Source organism: Falco rusticolus, chromosome 17, assembly GCF_015220075.1.
Source record: "Falco rusticolus isolate bFalRus1 chromosome 17, bFalRus1.pri, whole genome shotgun sequence".
In the NCBI taxonomy this organism is placed as follows: domain Eukaryota; kingdom Metazoa; phylum Chordata; class Aves; order Falconiformes; family Falconidae; genus Falco; species Falco rusticolus.
The window spans coordinates 5,340,321-5,357,154 of NC_051203.1; the positions used below are offsets into that span (position 1 = coordinate 5,340,321).

The following is a 16,834-nucleotide window of genomic DNA, read 5'->3' on the forward strand; positions in this document are numbered from 1 at the left end:
CTCCGCTCCGCAGTGTGTGTCAGGGGTGCGTGTGCCGTGCTCTCCCGCGGACTTTGCGTGTGCATCCGTGCTGCGCCCTGCGCAGGGCAGCAGGAGCCCCGCTAAATCCAGGTTTATTTTGCCACAGGTGACTGTGGGCCGTTGCCAACCATAAGCCACGCGGAGCCCCCAGAGGACTCTAAGCATCAGGGAAGCTTCAGCGTCGGCTCCAGAATAACGTACAGTTGCCATAGGGGTTACATTAAACGCCCCTTGCTGTCAGATACGATACAGTGCCTTACAAACTCCCAGTGGTCCAACCTCCCGGAGTTCTGTGGCCGTAAGTATTTCACTTTCTCTGAAACGAGCTGCTCGGCGATGCACGCCGCTGGGAGAGCTGCTTTAGCAATCGCTCCTTCAAGTTTCCTCATCCAGAGGGACACCAGGTGAAGTTGCTTGTCAGAGAACCTCTTACGGCCCCACTTTCCTAACCCGGCTTAGTCTGTTCGAGCCACACACTGGCGTTTGGGTGTTAAGAAAGATGAATCATCAGCTTGGGGAAGCACGGGAAAGAACCACAGTGGCACAGCGCTGGCACAGCGGCTGCTGGCGCGAGCGTTCACTGAGGGGGGGGTTGGTGCTGGGCTTTGCAAACTGCCGTGGTGCGAGCTGCCTGCACTTCCCCACCTCAAACACTTCATCGGTGGAATTGGCAAGGGAGCTAAGCACTGCGCTTGTGACTGATCGAAAAAGAGCAAATTTTAACGTTTAAAACCTTTTGTCTTTAAATAGTCACCTAGGGATGTTTTTCAATTACACAAATTACTGATCACCTTCTTTAAAGTTGGGGTATTCATATTCTTAGGGCAGCTTGCGCGTTATCGCTTGGGTATGTGTTTATACGTAGCTGAATGCAAAATATTGTTATTTTTGCTTTGTAACAGTACGCTTTGGTCATCTTTGTTGTTGCTAGGTAGCTGTCTCAGCCCACCACGTGTGCACTTCGCTAGAATATCGCAAGAAGATGAAATAAAGAATTTTTATGCTGTTAACGTCACCGTGAAATATAATTGTCGCCCAGGCTACGAGAATACCACGGCCCAGCTCCCCACCAGCATGTGTCTCGATGATTTAAGCTGGTCAGAAGTTCCCGAGCTGTGTCGGAGTGAGTGTCTCCTTGCTGTTCCATTTGCTCCAGCATCCTCCCACAGCTGCACCGCAGCACTGTGTTCCAAGTGCTTGTGTTTCAGGATTGCTATTTTTTAATGACCTTTAGCATGAAATATCATCAGATGCCTGGTCTGACGTTGCCATACTGTCATGAAGAGTTTGTCTCTGGCGTTTTTGCCCATCCTTGTAGTGTCCTAAGGATAATCTTACTCTTTTCTAGGGAAATCTTGTGGTATTCCAGAAAATCCAGAATATGGCAAAGTTATTACAAGTGATCACCTGTTCGGTGCAAGGGCAGAGGTGGTCTGTAACCGTGGGTGAGTGTGAAGCTGCCCACTGCGTCCCAGTCACCTGGCCAGAGCCACTGGTGTGTGAGCTGGGATGAAGGGCTCTGCCTGTCGAGTCCTCAGCACCTCTGTGGGGTGACATATTCTGGCTTGGTGACGACAGACTGGTTTGGGGTGTGCCTTTCACCCCTGCAGGTACACGTTGAAGGGAGCGTCACGGATCATCCGTTGTTCCATAAGGGGAAGTGAAGTGGGCTGGAGCCAGCTTCCCACTTGTCAGGGTAAGTTGTGCAGTGCCTGCCTGGCAATACCAGATATTCCAACTCGGAAATACTGCACTGGGTGTTGATTTGACTAAATGAAGTCAGGGCAGTAGCTCTGTTAGGGAGAGAGCTGGTGTGATGAAAGCAGGGATTAGCCAGGAGCATCGCTGGTGCCTTCTGCACGTGAAGGACGGACACCAGTGACCAGCCCTGTGGCCTCGGTGTCCCTTCGGGCTGCCGCGGCACTGTGGGCACAGGACAGCGGGCTGGGAGGCACCTGAAGATATCTGGGTGCTGAGAGGGTGGCCAGTGCTCCCGCTTCAGCCCCTGTGATGGGTGCAACGTGGCCCTTGGGTTTTCCTCCTTTCACAGCGTGGAGAAGAGCATCCCAGAGGTCACCTGCTCAGTTTTTTTTCTTTTTCTCCCACAGCTATTTCTTGTTCTCCACCTCCAGCTATTCGCAATGGGACGCATAACGGCAGCGGTACAGAGGAGTTCACGTACAACTCGGTGGTGATGTACACGTGTGAGCCTGGGCTCCAGCTTGTGGGAAATGAAACTCTTCATTGTACAACAGAAAACCAGGTCGATGGCGTCTGGAGCGGGTCTCCTCCTGAATGCAGGGGTGGGCATTGCTGGATAATCATCTTGTTCTCGAGCAGTTTTTCTTGCTGTGCAGTTAATTAATCCTAATTCCCTGCTCTTAGAAAGGGAAGGGCTCCAGTTTGGCCAGCATTCCCGTAGGCGTTGTTTCCAGGGGAGCAGCATCTGCTTTCAGCAGCGATGGTTGGCAGGTCTGTGCTTTTGCACGATGCCCAGCTCTGCTGGGAGCGCCATGAGCACAGCCACACACAGGTGTACGTTTTCTCTCCAAGAGGAACAGGCAGAATTTTAATTAACAATGTGTGAAGTGTATCAGCAATTGCAAAGCTGGTGGACCAAACCCCAGAAGGGATTTGTATCTGATGTCCAACAACACCCAGGCCAAGCGGGACAGCAGGGTCCCCTCTGTCCTTAGGGGTTGTATTGTCACCAGCAGGTCCCTGTGTGACTCTTCCACAGCTCTCACTGTTGTAGCCACAGATGCACAAGCCACCTGCTCATGCTACATTTACTCCTCACTGAAGTATTATATATATTCTGTATAAATGGAGAATTATATAAAATATAATTTTGAGTCATTTTCCTTTATTTGTTTCTCTCTATAGTTAGCACTACAGCAGCGACAAACCAAACTAAACCCTCGGAAGAGAAGATAGGAGGGAATCCTTACTGGCTAGGTAAGAATTCAGGAGAGGCATTCAGCCTCAGAGTCCTTGTAATTGCTGTAGTTGCACCCAGATTGGGCACTCCACGTGCTGTTGGTTTTCTGCTCCTGTTGTGCCTTCTTCATTCCTTTTGGTGGGTCCATCTTCCCATTTCTAAGGGACTGCTCAGGTTTGCTCCCTGTCCTAATCCCCTTTTCTCTCTGTTCTCAGCTGACATGATACGGGGTAGGATTTTTGATGCTGGTGAGGATTTTTGACTCCCTCTGTGCAGCCAAGCAGCTCAGTAGAAACCGCTGACGTTATCTTGGCTGTATTTGGATGTTGCTGAGGGTGGAGCAGCCTGGAGCTACGGACCTCAGCTCTCTCAGTGGAGAGAGGAGGAGTGAGGGACTCCGGTGGACTCCAGCAGCGTGTAATGATGTGTGTAGTAGTTGATGACAGGTTGTTTTATAGCATTTTGTCTTCTCAGCAGCTTTATGGTTATCTGGGTTTGAATAATGTTGTTCTGTGGGAATAGACTTAGGAACTTCCTTTTTAGTTATCAGCATTGTTGGCTTCATTTTTTTAACGTGTTTCATTATTTTCTTCTCTAGTGAGTATCCTCATCCCAAGTTGCATTGGTAAGTAGTTTAAAATAGAAAATATACTTTCCTAAGCCTAAGTTGTTGTTTGCTGTTAAATACCTGGAGTTGGTGGGTTTGGTTATTCATTTCGCTACCCCTGGTACTGAGTGCTCTGGTCAGGATTCAGGGATTTCTCTGCTGTTGGGTAACGCAGCAGCGTTGCAAGCAACTGGACAGATTGTCTGTGTCTTACTATGGAAGAATCCAAAGAAGTCACTGTAAGAAGCCAACCAAAAACTGTACACCCTGTCCCTCTTGAATTGATAAAGTTGCTTTAAAAGGGCTTGGCATGCTTTGAAAGATAAGAGATTAGTGAAGCTTGGAACATCCTTGTGGTGAAAAAGTTCAAGTACTAAAAATGGTGAACGCGTTTAAAATACAAAAGGGGGCTGTCTATAAAAACAATAAATGAGGATCACACCCTTAACAAGTTCAGCATGGCACCACACTTTGTGGTTTCTGTGCTTTGTGTTCAGAGACACAAGAGGGGGGTGTGCGTTATTCTGGCTGAGGGGGGGCTTCTGGGTGGTGACAGGCAGCCCCGGAGCGGAGAATTTTGCAGCCCGTCTTTTACCAAACTGCAGTATTTCTCTGGAATTACATACCAAATGTGTTGTTTATTTTGGGTTGGGTTTATTTGTAGTTGGGTTGGTTTTTTTTCTTTTTTCTTCTTTGTTTGTTAGTTCTCCTAGTAGCCCTTGGAATTCTAGCTGGGATCATCATGAGGTGCAACGACAATAAAATCCAGTAAGTGAGCCTAAGCTACCCCTTATAAATCATAACTTTCTCTAAGGAGAACTGAGTATTTCCTTTTAAGCTCTGAGGTAATTACCTTCAGTATATATTTGCACAATTGTTACTATCTTTCCATGTTGCTAAGTTGCTTTTTATTCTACGAGTGTTCTCCTTTCTGTCTCTTCAGGTCTTACGATATGGGTTTACAAAAGCACGAGATGAAGGGAAGGGATCCACCAACACATCCAAAAGGACCAGATGATGAGAAGCAGCCCTTGCCGTGGCATTCCTATTTTTGGTAGGTTTGCTTGTTCGTCTGCCCAAAAGCTTGTGCCACTCTTCCCACGGATCTCCCTGGTGTTATTTCTAGCTACAAACCTTGCCATGCCTGACTGCACATCCTCATGCAGTCTTTGACTCTAAAGCACCAAGCCCTCTGCCGATGCGAGGGATGTGCCGCCCGCCCAAGAGGCAGCAGCTGCTTCACGGGAGGGTTTGGTGTTGGTGGCTGCTCTGGGGGCTCAGCAGGAGGGATTCCCCCGTCTTTCTCATCTGCAGCCACACAACGAGTTGCCACGTGTGTCCCACCTGCGAGGAGCAGCTGCACGCCGCCCTGGCCCCCCACGCCGAGCCCCTGCACTGCGGCTGTGCCGCCTGCGAGGACTGGCTGAGCGCCCAGCCCGGCACGCCGCGCACCTACTCGGTCCCCAGCATCGGCGGCAGGGACAGCCAGAGCCCAGCGGGCACGAGGTACCACGACCAACCAGGCATTTGCTCCTGGGTCCGTGTGGAGCAGAATGGGGGGAAGGGGTGCTTCTTGCAGGGGAGAAAGCATCTGTGCGCGGATAGAGCAGGATTTGCAGTTTGGATTCCTCTGGTTCCTTTAAATTCAGTTTTGGCAGTGGAAGGTATGCGCTGTTTAGAAGAAAAGCGGTTCCGTCGGGCAGCAGTCATTCCCGGAGGGCCATGCCTTCAGCTGGGTTCAGGTTGTCTTCTCTCTCTCTCTGCGCTCAGCTCTCCTGCCCAGGCTGCAGAGGTGCTGGGGGGTGACGGCACAGGAGAAGCTGTTTCAGAGTGGAGCAAGGTGGAGCAGCCCTCGAACCGTGAAAGGTCTGTCTGCCACTCAAAAATACACAGATGCCACGGTGGCCTTGAATAAGTCGTTTCAGAGTAGAGTAGAATTGTATTTATTCAAGCAGAAAATAAGGGTGTTCCACCCCTCCTTGCTCATTCCCACCTCTTTCCTGTCTTGACACTCCGCTTAGTATTACAGCATTTAATTACTTTTGGAACACTAATCGCTCTGCTTTTTTCCCCTAACACGAGGGAGCTCTGGGCAATCTTTATGCTTTGTTCTTTCAGTGCTTTTAAAAGGCATTCCGCACGTGTGTGTGTTTCTCCTGTTCCTTTACTTGTGTTGCGCTGCACACCACAGTGCCTGGAGGGTTCCCGTGCCAATGCCGAGCTGCCCGCTTTGCTCCTCCTCTGCTCTGGGAGAGCAACAGGCGTCTGAGGCGTAATTGGCTTTGCAGGTTTCGTGGGGTGAGGCTGGGAACTGGGGGTCTAGCTATAAGGAGGGTACGGATTTATGAAGCAGTGTGTTTCAGGAGAAGCAAAGAAACATCTCATCCATTTTAGCAAAGCAGGGGAGGTTTGTGATAGAGCTGACTCCAGGTTTCCATCCTGCTTGGGACGGCACCTCAGTACTGGGGAAGCTGGCAGTGCTGAGCGTCACGGTGATTTTTGAGTCTCTCTAGAGGGACTCAACATAGGACCTCAGTGATGCTTCTCCACAGCAGCCACCACATCTGCCCCATCTGTGAGAACTGGCTGCGCGCCCACCTTGGCCAGTGTGACAGTGCAACACCTGGGGGGCGGCCGGGGGGGCCCCGCCGGCAGGACGAGAGGTGAGTGCGATGCGGCCGGTGCAGGGAGCTCCTCTCAGCATCGAGCACCGCGGTGCGCGCCGAGCATCCTCAAACCTGAGTTAACCGCTTCGCTTGGAATAAAAAAATGACGGAGGCGCGTAAATGTCAGTTCCGCTTGCTTCTAGCTTTGAATCGGAGGAAAAGCACAGTGCCTGCTTGCAAGCAGAGAGGTGAAACTGGTGTGGGGTTTATCCGGATGATGCTGGCGTGGTTTTCTTGGTGTGTCTGAATCAGCTTGTGCTCCTCAGCTGCCCTCGCTTGGCTCAGCCTCACGTCTTCTTTGGCCCACAATGGAGCTCTGGTTTTGGTTAAGCAGCAAAGAGCCGGAGTGCTGTAAGAGACCCTTCCGTTCACCTAGCTGCCGAGAGCTTTTTCCCCCCCAGGCATGGCTTTTTTGTTTGGGGTACAGCAGCCATGAGGTGAGCAAAGAGCTGCTCTATGCCTCCCTTATTTTTTGGCAGTTGCCCACAAAGCTTAAGAGTCATCACTGGCAGAGGCAAATTCAAACAAATATTTGGTTAAAATCAACACGGTTTGAGGCGTGCACCTGCCTGCTTTAGCTTTTTTAAGTATGAACTTCTTTTTAGTGATCATTGATTTCGTCTGCTTGTTCCACTTGCTTTTAGCCCTAACCCTGGAGGAGCCATTTTGGTTCTGCACTCACGAGTCGCTAGTTGTTTGGGTTTAAAAAGTTCATAACTTTGAAACTGTTAATGAAACTAGCTCTCATGGGTGGCAGAGCCTGTGTGGCGTGGCTCGGCGAGGAGCACTTTCCGACATGAACCCACCAGGGCTCACCCTTGGCTCTCTCTTCACAGCCCATGGGGTCCCGTCTGCCCCCCCTGCACCGACCGGCTGCACATCTCCCTTGTCCACAGCGACAGGGCGAGCTGCCCCGTGTGTCCCCTGGCCGGCGAGGGGACCCTGGCTCACCTTGTCTCCCACCGCACCCCCAGCTGCCACGTCTGCCCCGTCTGCGCGGTGCCCACCCACGCACACCTGTGCCAGCCCCAGCACCCAGCACCCAACGGTAGGGACCCCCACGGGGGACACCCACGCTATGGGGCCACCAACTGGCGGCTGCAAAGCTGAGGGGCTGCAGCACGTGGTGACTAACCCTAATTAATTGCTCATTTCCCTGTTGCAGGACAAATGCCGACAGCTGTAGCGTTCTTATCGGCGTGAGGCTGGCGGGAGGGCAGGGGGGTCATTGGCGCTCTCAGGGCTGACGCTTGACATGCAGTAAGGCCACCTGAAGTGTCTGATTTCACAATCAAGAATTTCTTTGTAAAGAAGCAGGAAAACCAAAGCATACTTCAAATCCAGCTCCACGGTGGTTCAATACCTACTCTGTTGTTTGGTTTAGTATAACAAAACTATTTTTGTAGCTTTTAAAGTGAGGGTTTAAAAAAAAGTCAGTAAACGTTTCTTTCCACTGGGAAAACAGTTTCAAAGTAAACACACTCTTTGCACAGTCTTGCAAGATTTACTTGTATTATAAAAGTTACTACTTGTATTTTAAAAAAACGTACTTGTTTACTGAGGTTCCTTTACTAGCATACAGATAAAAGTGCAACAATTGCATTATTTATAATGAAACGTTTTGTAAATAAAAGGAATACAAAATAAGCAATGATGGCATCCTGGCTTGGGGTTGGCATTGGGTTGGTGGTGGTTTTTTTTCATATTTACTAATGAAACTTTCTCACAGAGCACTTGAAATGGTTTTGCAATGTCATTCTTTGCTGGATGTAATCAAGTACTCAGGTAATTGCTGCTGCTCAGATAATTGCTGCTGTCATGTCCATAGCAATGTGCCTGGCCCTTCCTGGGAACTGTGATAGTGTTTCCTGGGAACCGCAATGACAGAGGCAAGGCACTGGGGCTGGAGCAGAGTCCGTTCCCCCCCACCCCCACCCCGGGCAGTACCGGGGAGGTGTGGGGAAGGTGTGGATCCTCTCCAGATATAACCCTGCCTCAGCTGACCCCGAGTATTCCTGTACCAGGCTGCAGCTCTGGCAAGGAGTTCAAGAGGATTAAGCTGACTGCTCCCTGCTTGGTGTTTATGGGCCTGTACTCCTTGTTTTGTTTTGACGTGGGGGCAAAATCAACAGTGATAATACAGAAGCTGTAAAAATTGCCTTCCTGCTTTATCGGTGTTTGCCAACAGATTGTGTTTATTGGTGTTCTGGCAAAGGACAGGCAGTGCCACAGGTAGGGCAGAAAGGTGCTGTGCAGTTGTCTGATTCTGATACTGTATTTGTTACCGGGCTGGGACACAGCGTGTTTCTGGGGGCTTGTGCTGATGGGTGCAGTCCTGATATTGCTTTGAGGAGAGGCAATGGCCACCCATCCCTCACTGTCCCCTTTTCATCGTCCCTTCGAACAGGGGGTTGGAGGCAACAGGGGCTGTTCCAGGGCTGCCAAGCGGTACCCGCAGCATGCCCTGAACCTCACCTAACTGATGGAGAGGTGCAGGGAAGAGGAGGCACAGGCAGGGCACATCACGGTGTGGCAGCAAGGCAAGAGCTTGGGCTGCCCTCGAGGTGAGGACCAAGGGTAGGGCGGGGGACACCGAGCAAGGGTAGGCATCCCTCGCAGGGGTAAGCATCCCTCGCAGGGGTAAGCATCCCTCGCAGGGGTAAGCATCCCTCGCAGGGGTAAGCATCCCTCGCAAGGGTAAGCATCCCTCGCAGGGTAAGCATCCCTCGCAGGGGTAAGCACCCCTCGCAGGGGTAAGCATCCCTCGCAAGGGTAAGCATCCCTCGCAGGGTAAGCATCCCTCGCAGGGGTAAGCACCCCTCGCAGGGGTAAGCACCCCTCGCAGGGGTAAGCATCCCTCGCAGGGGTAAGCATCCCTCGCAGGGGTAAGCATCCCTCGCAGGGGTAAGCACCCCTCGCAGGGTAAGCACCCCTCGCAGGGGTAAGCATCCCTCGCAGGGTAAGCATCCCTCGCAGGGGTAAGCATCCCTCGCAGGGGTAAGCACCCCTCGCAGGGGTAAGCACCCCTCGCAGGGGTAAGCATCCCTCGCAGGGTAAGCATCCCTCGCAGGGGTAAGCACCCCTCGCAGGGGTAAGCATCCCTCGCAGGGTAAGCATCCCTCGCAGGGGTAAGCATCCCTCGCAGGGGTAAGCATCCCTCGCAGGGCTGGCTCTCCCGGGACACACACAGGCTGTGCGCTGGGTTGCTGAGCTCAGGGGTTATTAAACCTTTCGTGCCAGGGGCCGGGCCGGAGAGCTTTACCCCCGCGCTGCCGGGGGGAGCGGGGGGAGCCCCCAGCCCAGCACCAGCCGCCTCTTTTGCTCTTTCCCGGTTGTCAAGCGGCGTCGTTCCTTACCCAGTAACGGAGGGAGCGGCCCCGGGAGCCCAGCCCCACCGCGGCAGCGGAGGCATCAAAGAAGCGGGGGCTGGCCCGGCCCCTGCCCGCCCCGGAAAGGGCCGTGCTGCGGCTCAGGGCTGCATCTGGCATCCGCGCCGGCGTCCGCACCCGCACCCGCACCGGGACCCGCACCGGGCGCAGCCATGACGCTGCTCTGGCTCTGCGCGGTGCTGCTGGCGCTGCCTGGCGCCTGGGGTGAGCGGGGCTGCGTGGGAAGGGGGCAAGACTGTGTGGGGAAGGGGGCGAAGGTGCGTGGGGAAGGAGCAGGGCTGCCTGGGGGAGGGGGCGAAGGTGCGTGGGGTGAAGCTGCCTGGGGAAGGGGCAGGGCTGCCTGGGGAAGGGGGTGAAGCTGCTTGGGGAAGGGGGCAAAGCTGCCTGGGGAAGGGGCTTGGTGGGGATGGGCCTGCCTGGGAAAGGGGGCTGGGTGGCGTGGGGCCGGGGCTGCGTGGGGAAGGGCCAAGGCGAGCCCCCCCAGCCATCACCCCCTGCCCTCAGGTGAGTGTGGGCAGCCACCCCGGTTTGCCTTCGCGGAGCCCCCCGTGCCCCTGGAGCCGCCCTACGCCGTCGGGGCCACGCTGAGGTACAGCTGCCGCCCGGGGTACACGATGGCCAGGGGCAAGTCCGCCGTGGTCACCTGTGGCCCCAACTCCCTCTGGTCATGGGACCCTGACTTCTGCATCGGTGAGTTCCCCTGTGGCAAGCGCCGGGGGTGGCAGAGGGGGGTCCTGCTGCACCCAGGACCCCGCTGGCGGTTCGGCACCGTTGAGCAGGGTGCTGCCTGGGGTGTGGTTTTTCGGGGACCTGAGGATGAGCGCTTTCGCTGCATGTCTGCTGGTGGCTGCCCTTCCGCCTGCTGACGTTAGGCTCTGGGAGGTGACCTCTGTCCTGCTTAATTACTTTATAATCTAGTGATATAGCGTAAATGGTATAATTGCAAAGAAACAAAGTACAGTGTGGAAAAGGCTGCGGGAGTCTATTGTCCCCATGTAATGCACCTGTACTGGCCCTAAGGCCATCGGGGGGTCCCCCCTGTCCCCTTGTCCCCTTCTCCTTCACACCATTTCCCACCTCTGCCTGAGCCCGCCTCGCTCTTTATCAGTTTCCTTTCTCAGTAAGCCCATGAACCTTGGCTCCTTTAGTTTGTCCTTAGCTTTAGCTGTGCTGTTTCTTGCTTTTTATTTTATTTTAACTTCCAGTTCCTCAGAAGTTAATGTGGCTTTTCCATCTGTTTTGAAAGTGCTGTTTGCTCATGAGGGAATTTAGGTGCCTGGTAAATGGTCAATTAGTCTGTAATGACACCAAACAGCACTGACACCTGCATTTCACTATGGTGCTATAAAATAAAGCTAATGCTGATCACTTACTGTTTTGCTGATTGACTGGATGCCAAGCAAAAATGAATTCCGGATCAAATATAAGAATAAATGCAGTTTATTATATTACAATATAATAAAGGAAAATAGCATGCAATATGGTAAAAGGAAAGAGTACTAGTTATTGTGCATAATAACATAACAGAGCAATAGGAGCAAAGCACCAATTCGTTACTGCAGAGCTTTATAGAGGCTGTGTCCTGGTTTTGGCTGTGGTGGAGTTAATTTTCCGGTGCTGGGAGTTTCTCGTAACTGGGAAAATTCCTGCGCAGCACGGTCCACCCGTCGGTGAGGCTGCTGGCCTGCTCCCGGAGCTTGCCTGCCTTTATGCTCAGTGAAAACCAAAACACACCAGGGACGTTGGCCAGACACTTGAGCGCAGCGGAGTTACCATCGTGACACAGCTCACACAGTATTAGTGTCTGGGTGGTCCCGCTCACATTTTGCTTGTTCGGGGGGCTCAGGACAAACCCCAGCTGCTCATTCAAGTTGTCCTTGAGCTCCCTGTCTGAGTTAAGCAATTCCTAATTGAAGACAAAGGCTTTTTCATAAGCAGTAATCAATTTACTATATTTTCACCACCTTTGCCCTTCCAGGAAAGTCATGTGGTCCACCGGACATCATGAACGGCAAATTTGACTACACGACCGACCTCTTGTTCGGGGCGATGATAACCTTCACCTGTAACTCAGGGTAAGCGTTGGGCCAGGCTCCTGGTGAGCTGGCAGCGCAGAGACTGGGGAGACAGCACCCATGGGAGACTCGGAGTTTCATAATAGCTGGGGGCTCTTTCCTTGGTGAGCACGGGCACGGCTGGAGGTGTTTGGAGCAGGGAGCCATAGGGGTCTCCCGCTGTTGCTGTCAAAACAGATGATCTTCTAGGCGTGAGAGCATGGTCTTTGCAGATTGCTTTTCGGCTGCTTTGCCAAGGGTTTTGTTCCTTTCCTGTCGGTGCTCGTTAGTAATTCAGCATTTGCTGTTGTGCAATGGGTCTGGCTGGCCATGTCTTAGCGAAGGGGTCTTGGGAAAAGAGTGCTGTGGTGTCCTGGGAGGCTGGGAGCGGGGCCAGAGGGGAGCAGAGGGTTGAGGTACGGTCAGTGTGACACCTAGCTCTGCTCAGAAAATAAGTTGCTGTTTGGGTCTGTGGCCACACAGCACGGGGCTGAACAGAGCCAGGGTGGGGATGGTGGGGATGCCGTCTCCCCCGCGCTCCTGTGAGCCTTGTGCAAGTATTAAGCTTCCTCTAACTGCATCATATCTTGCATTTCTTTAGGTACTGAGAAAATAGTGTTTTATGGGAGGGCTAGCTGACTCTCCCCTAGGGTTCAGCTCCTCCAGAGAATACCATTAGAAACTGTACAACTTTCTGAATTTCCCAAGTTGTCCTTCACTTTTTTCAGAGATTCAACCTTTTCTTTTCTAAGGTACCGATTAGTTGGGGCATCATCTGCGCAATGTGTACTTGACGGCAATGAAGTTTCTTGGAGCAGCATTCCACACTGTGACAGTAAGCAGATCTTAAATGTTTTGTGTACATCTCTTCCTCAAAGCTAATACAGTATATATATGGTAATTTGGGGAACAGCAGGTGGATACTTTTTGCCTGGTACCTAATGCAAATTACATTAGCCTTCAAAGAGACTTTAACATCTTACCCCTCCCCAAACAAGCACTCTTGGTGAGCTGGGAATGAAAATTAAATACTGAGGCAGCTCTCTGGATGTTGGCAGCAGCTCTGCAGGCAGAGATGTGGCTGCTTGTTGGGGTTGCCCAGCCTAGGCACACAGCAAGCTTCCTGCCGGGCTGGCGTGGACCTGGCATCACTCGTGTTTCTTTTCTGTCAGGCAACTGTTGCTGATTTTTTTTATCAAGAGGTGTGCTTGACCGGGACTGGGATACCTTCAGACATGTCTGCACACCCAAAATCTCAATTTTCAAAGGGGAGAGAAATGCTAAGAGATCTGTTGGTGCTATTTGGGCTTTTTTAGCATCCTGTAGGATGGGCCTGACCATCGGCTGCTGCTAGTTTAGATGGTTTGCTGCTACAACAGGTGTGCTGGCCTCATCCTTGTTAGAGTGATGAAGGTAGGAAATGCCATCACCAGTAGGTGAGGGTCCCAAATTGCTTGGTGAGAGCATATTTATTGCCTCAAGAAGGCAACTTCTGTAGTATCTCCTCTTGGATGATAGATGCTATTTTGCCATTTTACCGTTTCTGCATTTAAAAAAATCCTGAAACACATTCAGAATTTAAAGGCACATTCAAGACTTCAGGTTGAGATGATTGCTTTAGGGCTGCTTCCCTGTTTTTAATTTGGGGGTTTATTTTTTTTTTGGTTTCTAGTAGCTAGTTTCATATTCGATGGAAATGTTCTTGCATTTTCTTGCTGTTGCTTCCTCATGCAGTTATTCCCTGTTTACCACCTCCTGAGATCAAGAATGGGCAGCTCACCGATGGGGACAGAGATTTCACCTTTGGCATGGTTGTAACCTACAGATGTAACCAGGGTTTTTCTCTTATTGGAAATGAGACGATTCACTGTACGACAAATGATAACCTTAATGGAATATGGAGCAGTCCAGCCCCTGAATGCAAAGGTAGCTGCTTTCTTTCTCTCCTTTTTCTTTTGACCTTGTTTCTCATCCCTCTCCCTCTGTACTTGCCCAATGGGCTGCCAGCCGTGAGGAGGTTGATTTGAGTCTAAAAGGATTCCCAAAAAGCCTAACGCAGTGGTCTCCCAAGTCGTGCGGAGAGGCAGGGCTTGGTTTAATGGATTCTTCAGCCCACAGAAAGCCTCCCTCTCCCTACCCATGCCCAGGGCTTCCTGCAAATGAAAAACAAAGCTGTCACGTGTGCAGTTTCTTAATGATGTCTCTGTTCATGGAGCATTTGTACCCCACTGGGGACCTGCCTCTCTCAAAGCGAAAGGACAGCAGTTCTTTGGTAAGCTTCTCGCACGATGCCTCTGGTGTCACTGCAGGGCTTTTCCTTCTTATTCTTATTGTCTTTTCTTCACTTCCAGTGGTCAAATGTAAAAATCCAGAAGTGAAAAATGGGAAAAGGTTATCCGGCTTTGGCACTGAGCACACGTACAAAAATACGGTGGTCTTTGAGTGTAATCCTGGTCATGTATTAAATGGTAGCAATATAGTGACTTGTGAAGCAGACAGCACCTGGAAGCCACCTCTGCCAACATGTGACCCAGGTGAGTACAAATTAATTTCTTTGAGCAATTGCCGTGATGTAGATCTAAGAGCTGTTGAGCGTGCCAGCTTCTGAACCTTGTGCACTTGTAGTCACACCCTTGCAGAGCATGCTGGCGTGCATCCTCAGCACGGCAGCCCAGGCCAGTCACATGTTTATACCTGAAGCTGTTTATTTGTGAGCAGCAAATGGTCCAAAAGTGCACTGAAAGAAGAGGCAACACCTGACAAGCTGGCTTCACCAGCTTCCAGACCTGTCGGGGATGCTTGGCTTCTGAGCTCAGCTGAGTCGAGGTCCTGCATGGTGGGCTGGTCAGTGAAGGAGCGTCTCTGAGGCAGAGATGCTGCTCAATCTCCACCTTTTCTCCAGTTAAGCAAACTGACGTATACTGCTGTTTCCTAAATGGGTTGGATGTAAACTGTGTCCCAGACACTAACATTCAAACAGGTTAAAAAGCTGTGTGCTCCAAAACGTGCAGTTTGCTGTTGTTACTACAGACCCTCTGGGGACCCTTCTGTAACTAACCTTGCTTTTGTCTCCAATTGCTAGTGTGTGGTCCTGCTCCACACTTCTCTTTCGCTGAGTTAACAAGTATTGTGGGTGACAGCTCTCTTGCTGGAACTGAATTGAGATATCGGTGTAAACCGGGTTATGACACGGCAAGTGGAAAGTCATCTGTTGTCACTTGTCTGAGTAATGGAACTTGGTCTGCAGAGCCAGACTTCTGTATACGTGAGTATCTCTGTTCCTCTCCCATCCTGACTGTGCGAGTGATCTGTGCATGCTTGAGATGTTACTCTGAAATCTGGGTCGTGCCCATCTCTGGGTTTGAAGTAATTCCCATGTTGCTTTCTTTCCCTCTAGGACAGCAATGCACTCCTCTCACATTAGCAAACGGGACTGTGATTGCAGCCAATTTCCTGTTTGAGACCGTTGTGACATTCATATGTGAGCCTGGGTGAGTGGATCACTGCTTGAAAGGCACCAACTTGGGGATCAGAAGATGGGGATCACAGGCAGTAACACCCTCCTGGGTTTCCCAGTGCAAGTCTCCAGTGAAACTCTACATCATGTCTTCAGTGAGATGAGCGTGTGGCAACACGCGTGTGCTTGGTGATGCAGTGAACTGCTTCAGCTCTTATTAGTGCCCTTATTTAGCGGCTTCGGCATGGCCGGATCCCATCTCATAGCGGGGGCAACTTCTGCTTAATACCTTGCCTACACACAGTGGTGGGGAGGCAGGGGAAGAACCCTTTCTGGGATGTCTTCTAGAAAGCCCTAAACTTCTCTTTCTTTAGGTATGAATTAAAGGGGTCGTCTTCTGCCAAATGTGTGGTATCCGGGAACGGAGTTGATTGGGATACAGCACCTCCTCGCTGTGAAAGTAAGAAGGAAAAACCCTGCATGGAGCTGTTAAGATTTGGGACTGTGCTGGTGTAGCTGCCTTGCTGGTGGACTTGGGCTGCTCTTCCTTGTGCTTATTAATTCAATCAAGTGTAAAATTCATTATTTCAATACTAACACGTGTTGGTGAGGCCTTAGGTGCAATATTCTGGTATGATTCAGAAATTAGGCTGACAAAGTGGCAGGAGCAAGGGAAGAGCAGAGATTACAGGGAAAAAAAACAGTCACAGGAGGAAAGTTTTCTTTCTCTAGTTACTAGCAAAAGGTAAAGATAATTGGATGCTAGAACTCTGTCCTCTCAATTTGGTATAATGCTGAAATGAGGTGTTACGAAGTCAGTGTGTAGTGTTTTGTGAAGCTAGAAATGGCTGAAACACTTCTAGCCTGATAAGGCATTTCAGTGGCTCATTTCATGGGGTGAGATCCTGAAGTTGGGGCTAGCAGGCAGTAGCTGAGGTCTAGCACCGAGCAGGAAAGCTCAAAGGATTTTCAGTTGCTGCTAGACGCGTGACATTTGGCTGTACCTCCTTTTCCTCACACACCTCTTCACCTTTCCAGTTAGGAGCACTACTCATCCACTCTTGCCGACATTCCCCAGCATTCTCTGTGAAGAGCCCCCCACAATTGACAATGGGATGCACAATGGCACGAAGGGCACACGCTTTGTCCATGGCTCGGTGGTAGTCTATGAATGCAAGGATGGCTTCACCCTTGCTGGACCAGCTTCTATTCACTGTAAAGCAGATCAGCAATACCCTGGAGTCTGGAGCAAACCTACCCCTGAATGCAGAGGTGACTTACCTCCTGTGCCTAGTCTTGCTGCCTCCTCTCTGTCTCCACTCTTGCCGACATTCCCCAGCATTCTCTGTGAAGAGCCCCCCACAATTGACAACGGGATGCACAATGGCACGAAGGGCACACGCTTTGTCCATGGCTCGGTGGTAGTCTATAAATGCAAGGATGGCTTCACCCTGGCTGGACCAGCTTCTGTTCACTGTAAAGCAGATCAGCAGTACCCTGGAGTCTGGAGCAAACCTACCCCTGAATGCAGAGGTGACTTACCTCCTGTGCCTAGTCTTGCTACTTCCTCTCTGTCTTCAAAATATCTGTTTTTTCCTTCCTCTGTGACTCCTCAAATCAGATAGTTCTGCTAAGGAGTAAGCCTTCAATGATTCCTGAAACAGCTTCAGTTCAAACCCAGTGCCAAAAGAGCATGATT

At 51.2% G+C, this 16,834-nt stretch overlaps 1 protein-coding gene across 1 annotated transcript in view; it reads left to right on the forward strand.

Annotated features, from left to right (window-relative positions):
• Nucleotides 1-16,834, forward strand: part of LOC119158598 — a 75,524-nt gene that overhangs the window by 30,838 nt on the left and 27,852 nt on the right. Inside the window, 23 exon segments of the mRNA XM_037410742.1 lie at nt 128-319; nt 953-1,144; nt 1,370-1,466; nt 1,632-1,717; nt 2,130-2,324; nt 2,908-2,979; nt 3,561-3,587; nt 4,274-4,337; nt 4,513-4,623; nt 4,884-5,075; nt 5,340-5,435; nt 6,083-6,232; nt 7,072-7,283; nt 9,466-9,828; nt 10,129-10,314; nt 11,603-11,699; nt 12,431-12,513; nt 13,413-13,604; nt 14,030-14,212; nt 14,761-14,943; nt 15,076-15,169; nt 15,510-15,595; nt 16,174-16,668. Of these exon segments, the coding sequence (XP_037266639.1) occupies nt 128-319; nt 953-1,144; nt 1,370-1,466; nt 1,632-1,717; nt 2,130-2,324; nt 2,908-2,979; nt 3,561-3,587; nt 4,274-4,337; nt 4,513-4,623; nt 4,884-5,075; nt 5,340-5,435; nt 6,083-6,232; nt 7,072-7,283; nt 9,466-9,828; nt 10,129-10,314; nt 11,603-11,699; nt 12,431-12,513; nt 13,413-13,604; nt 14,030-14,212; nt 14,761-14,943; nt 15,076-15,169; nt 15,510-15,595; nt 16,174-16,668 (3,648 nt within the window).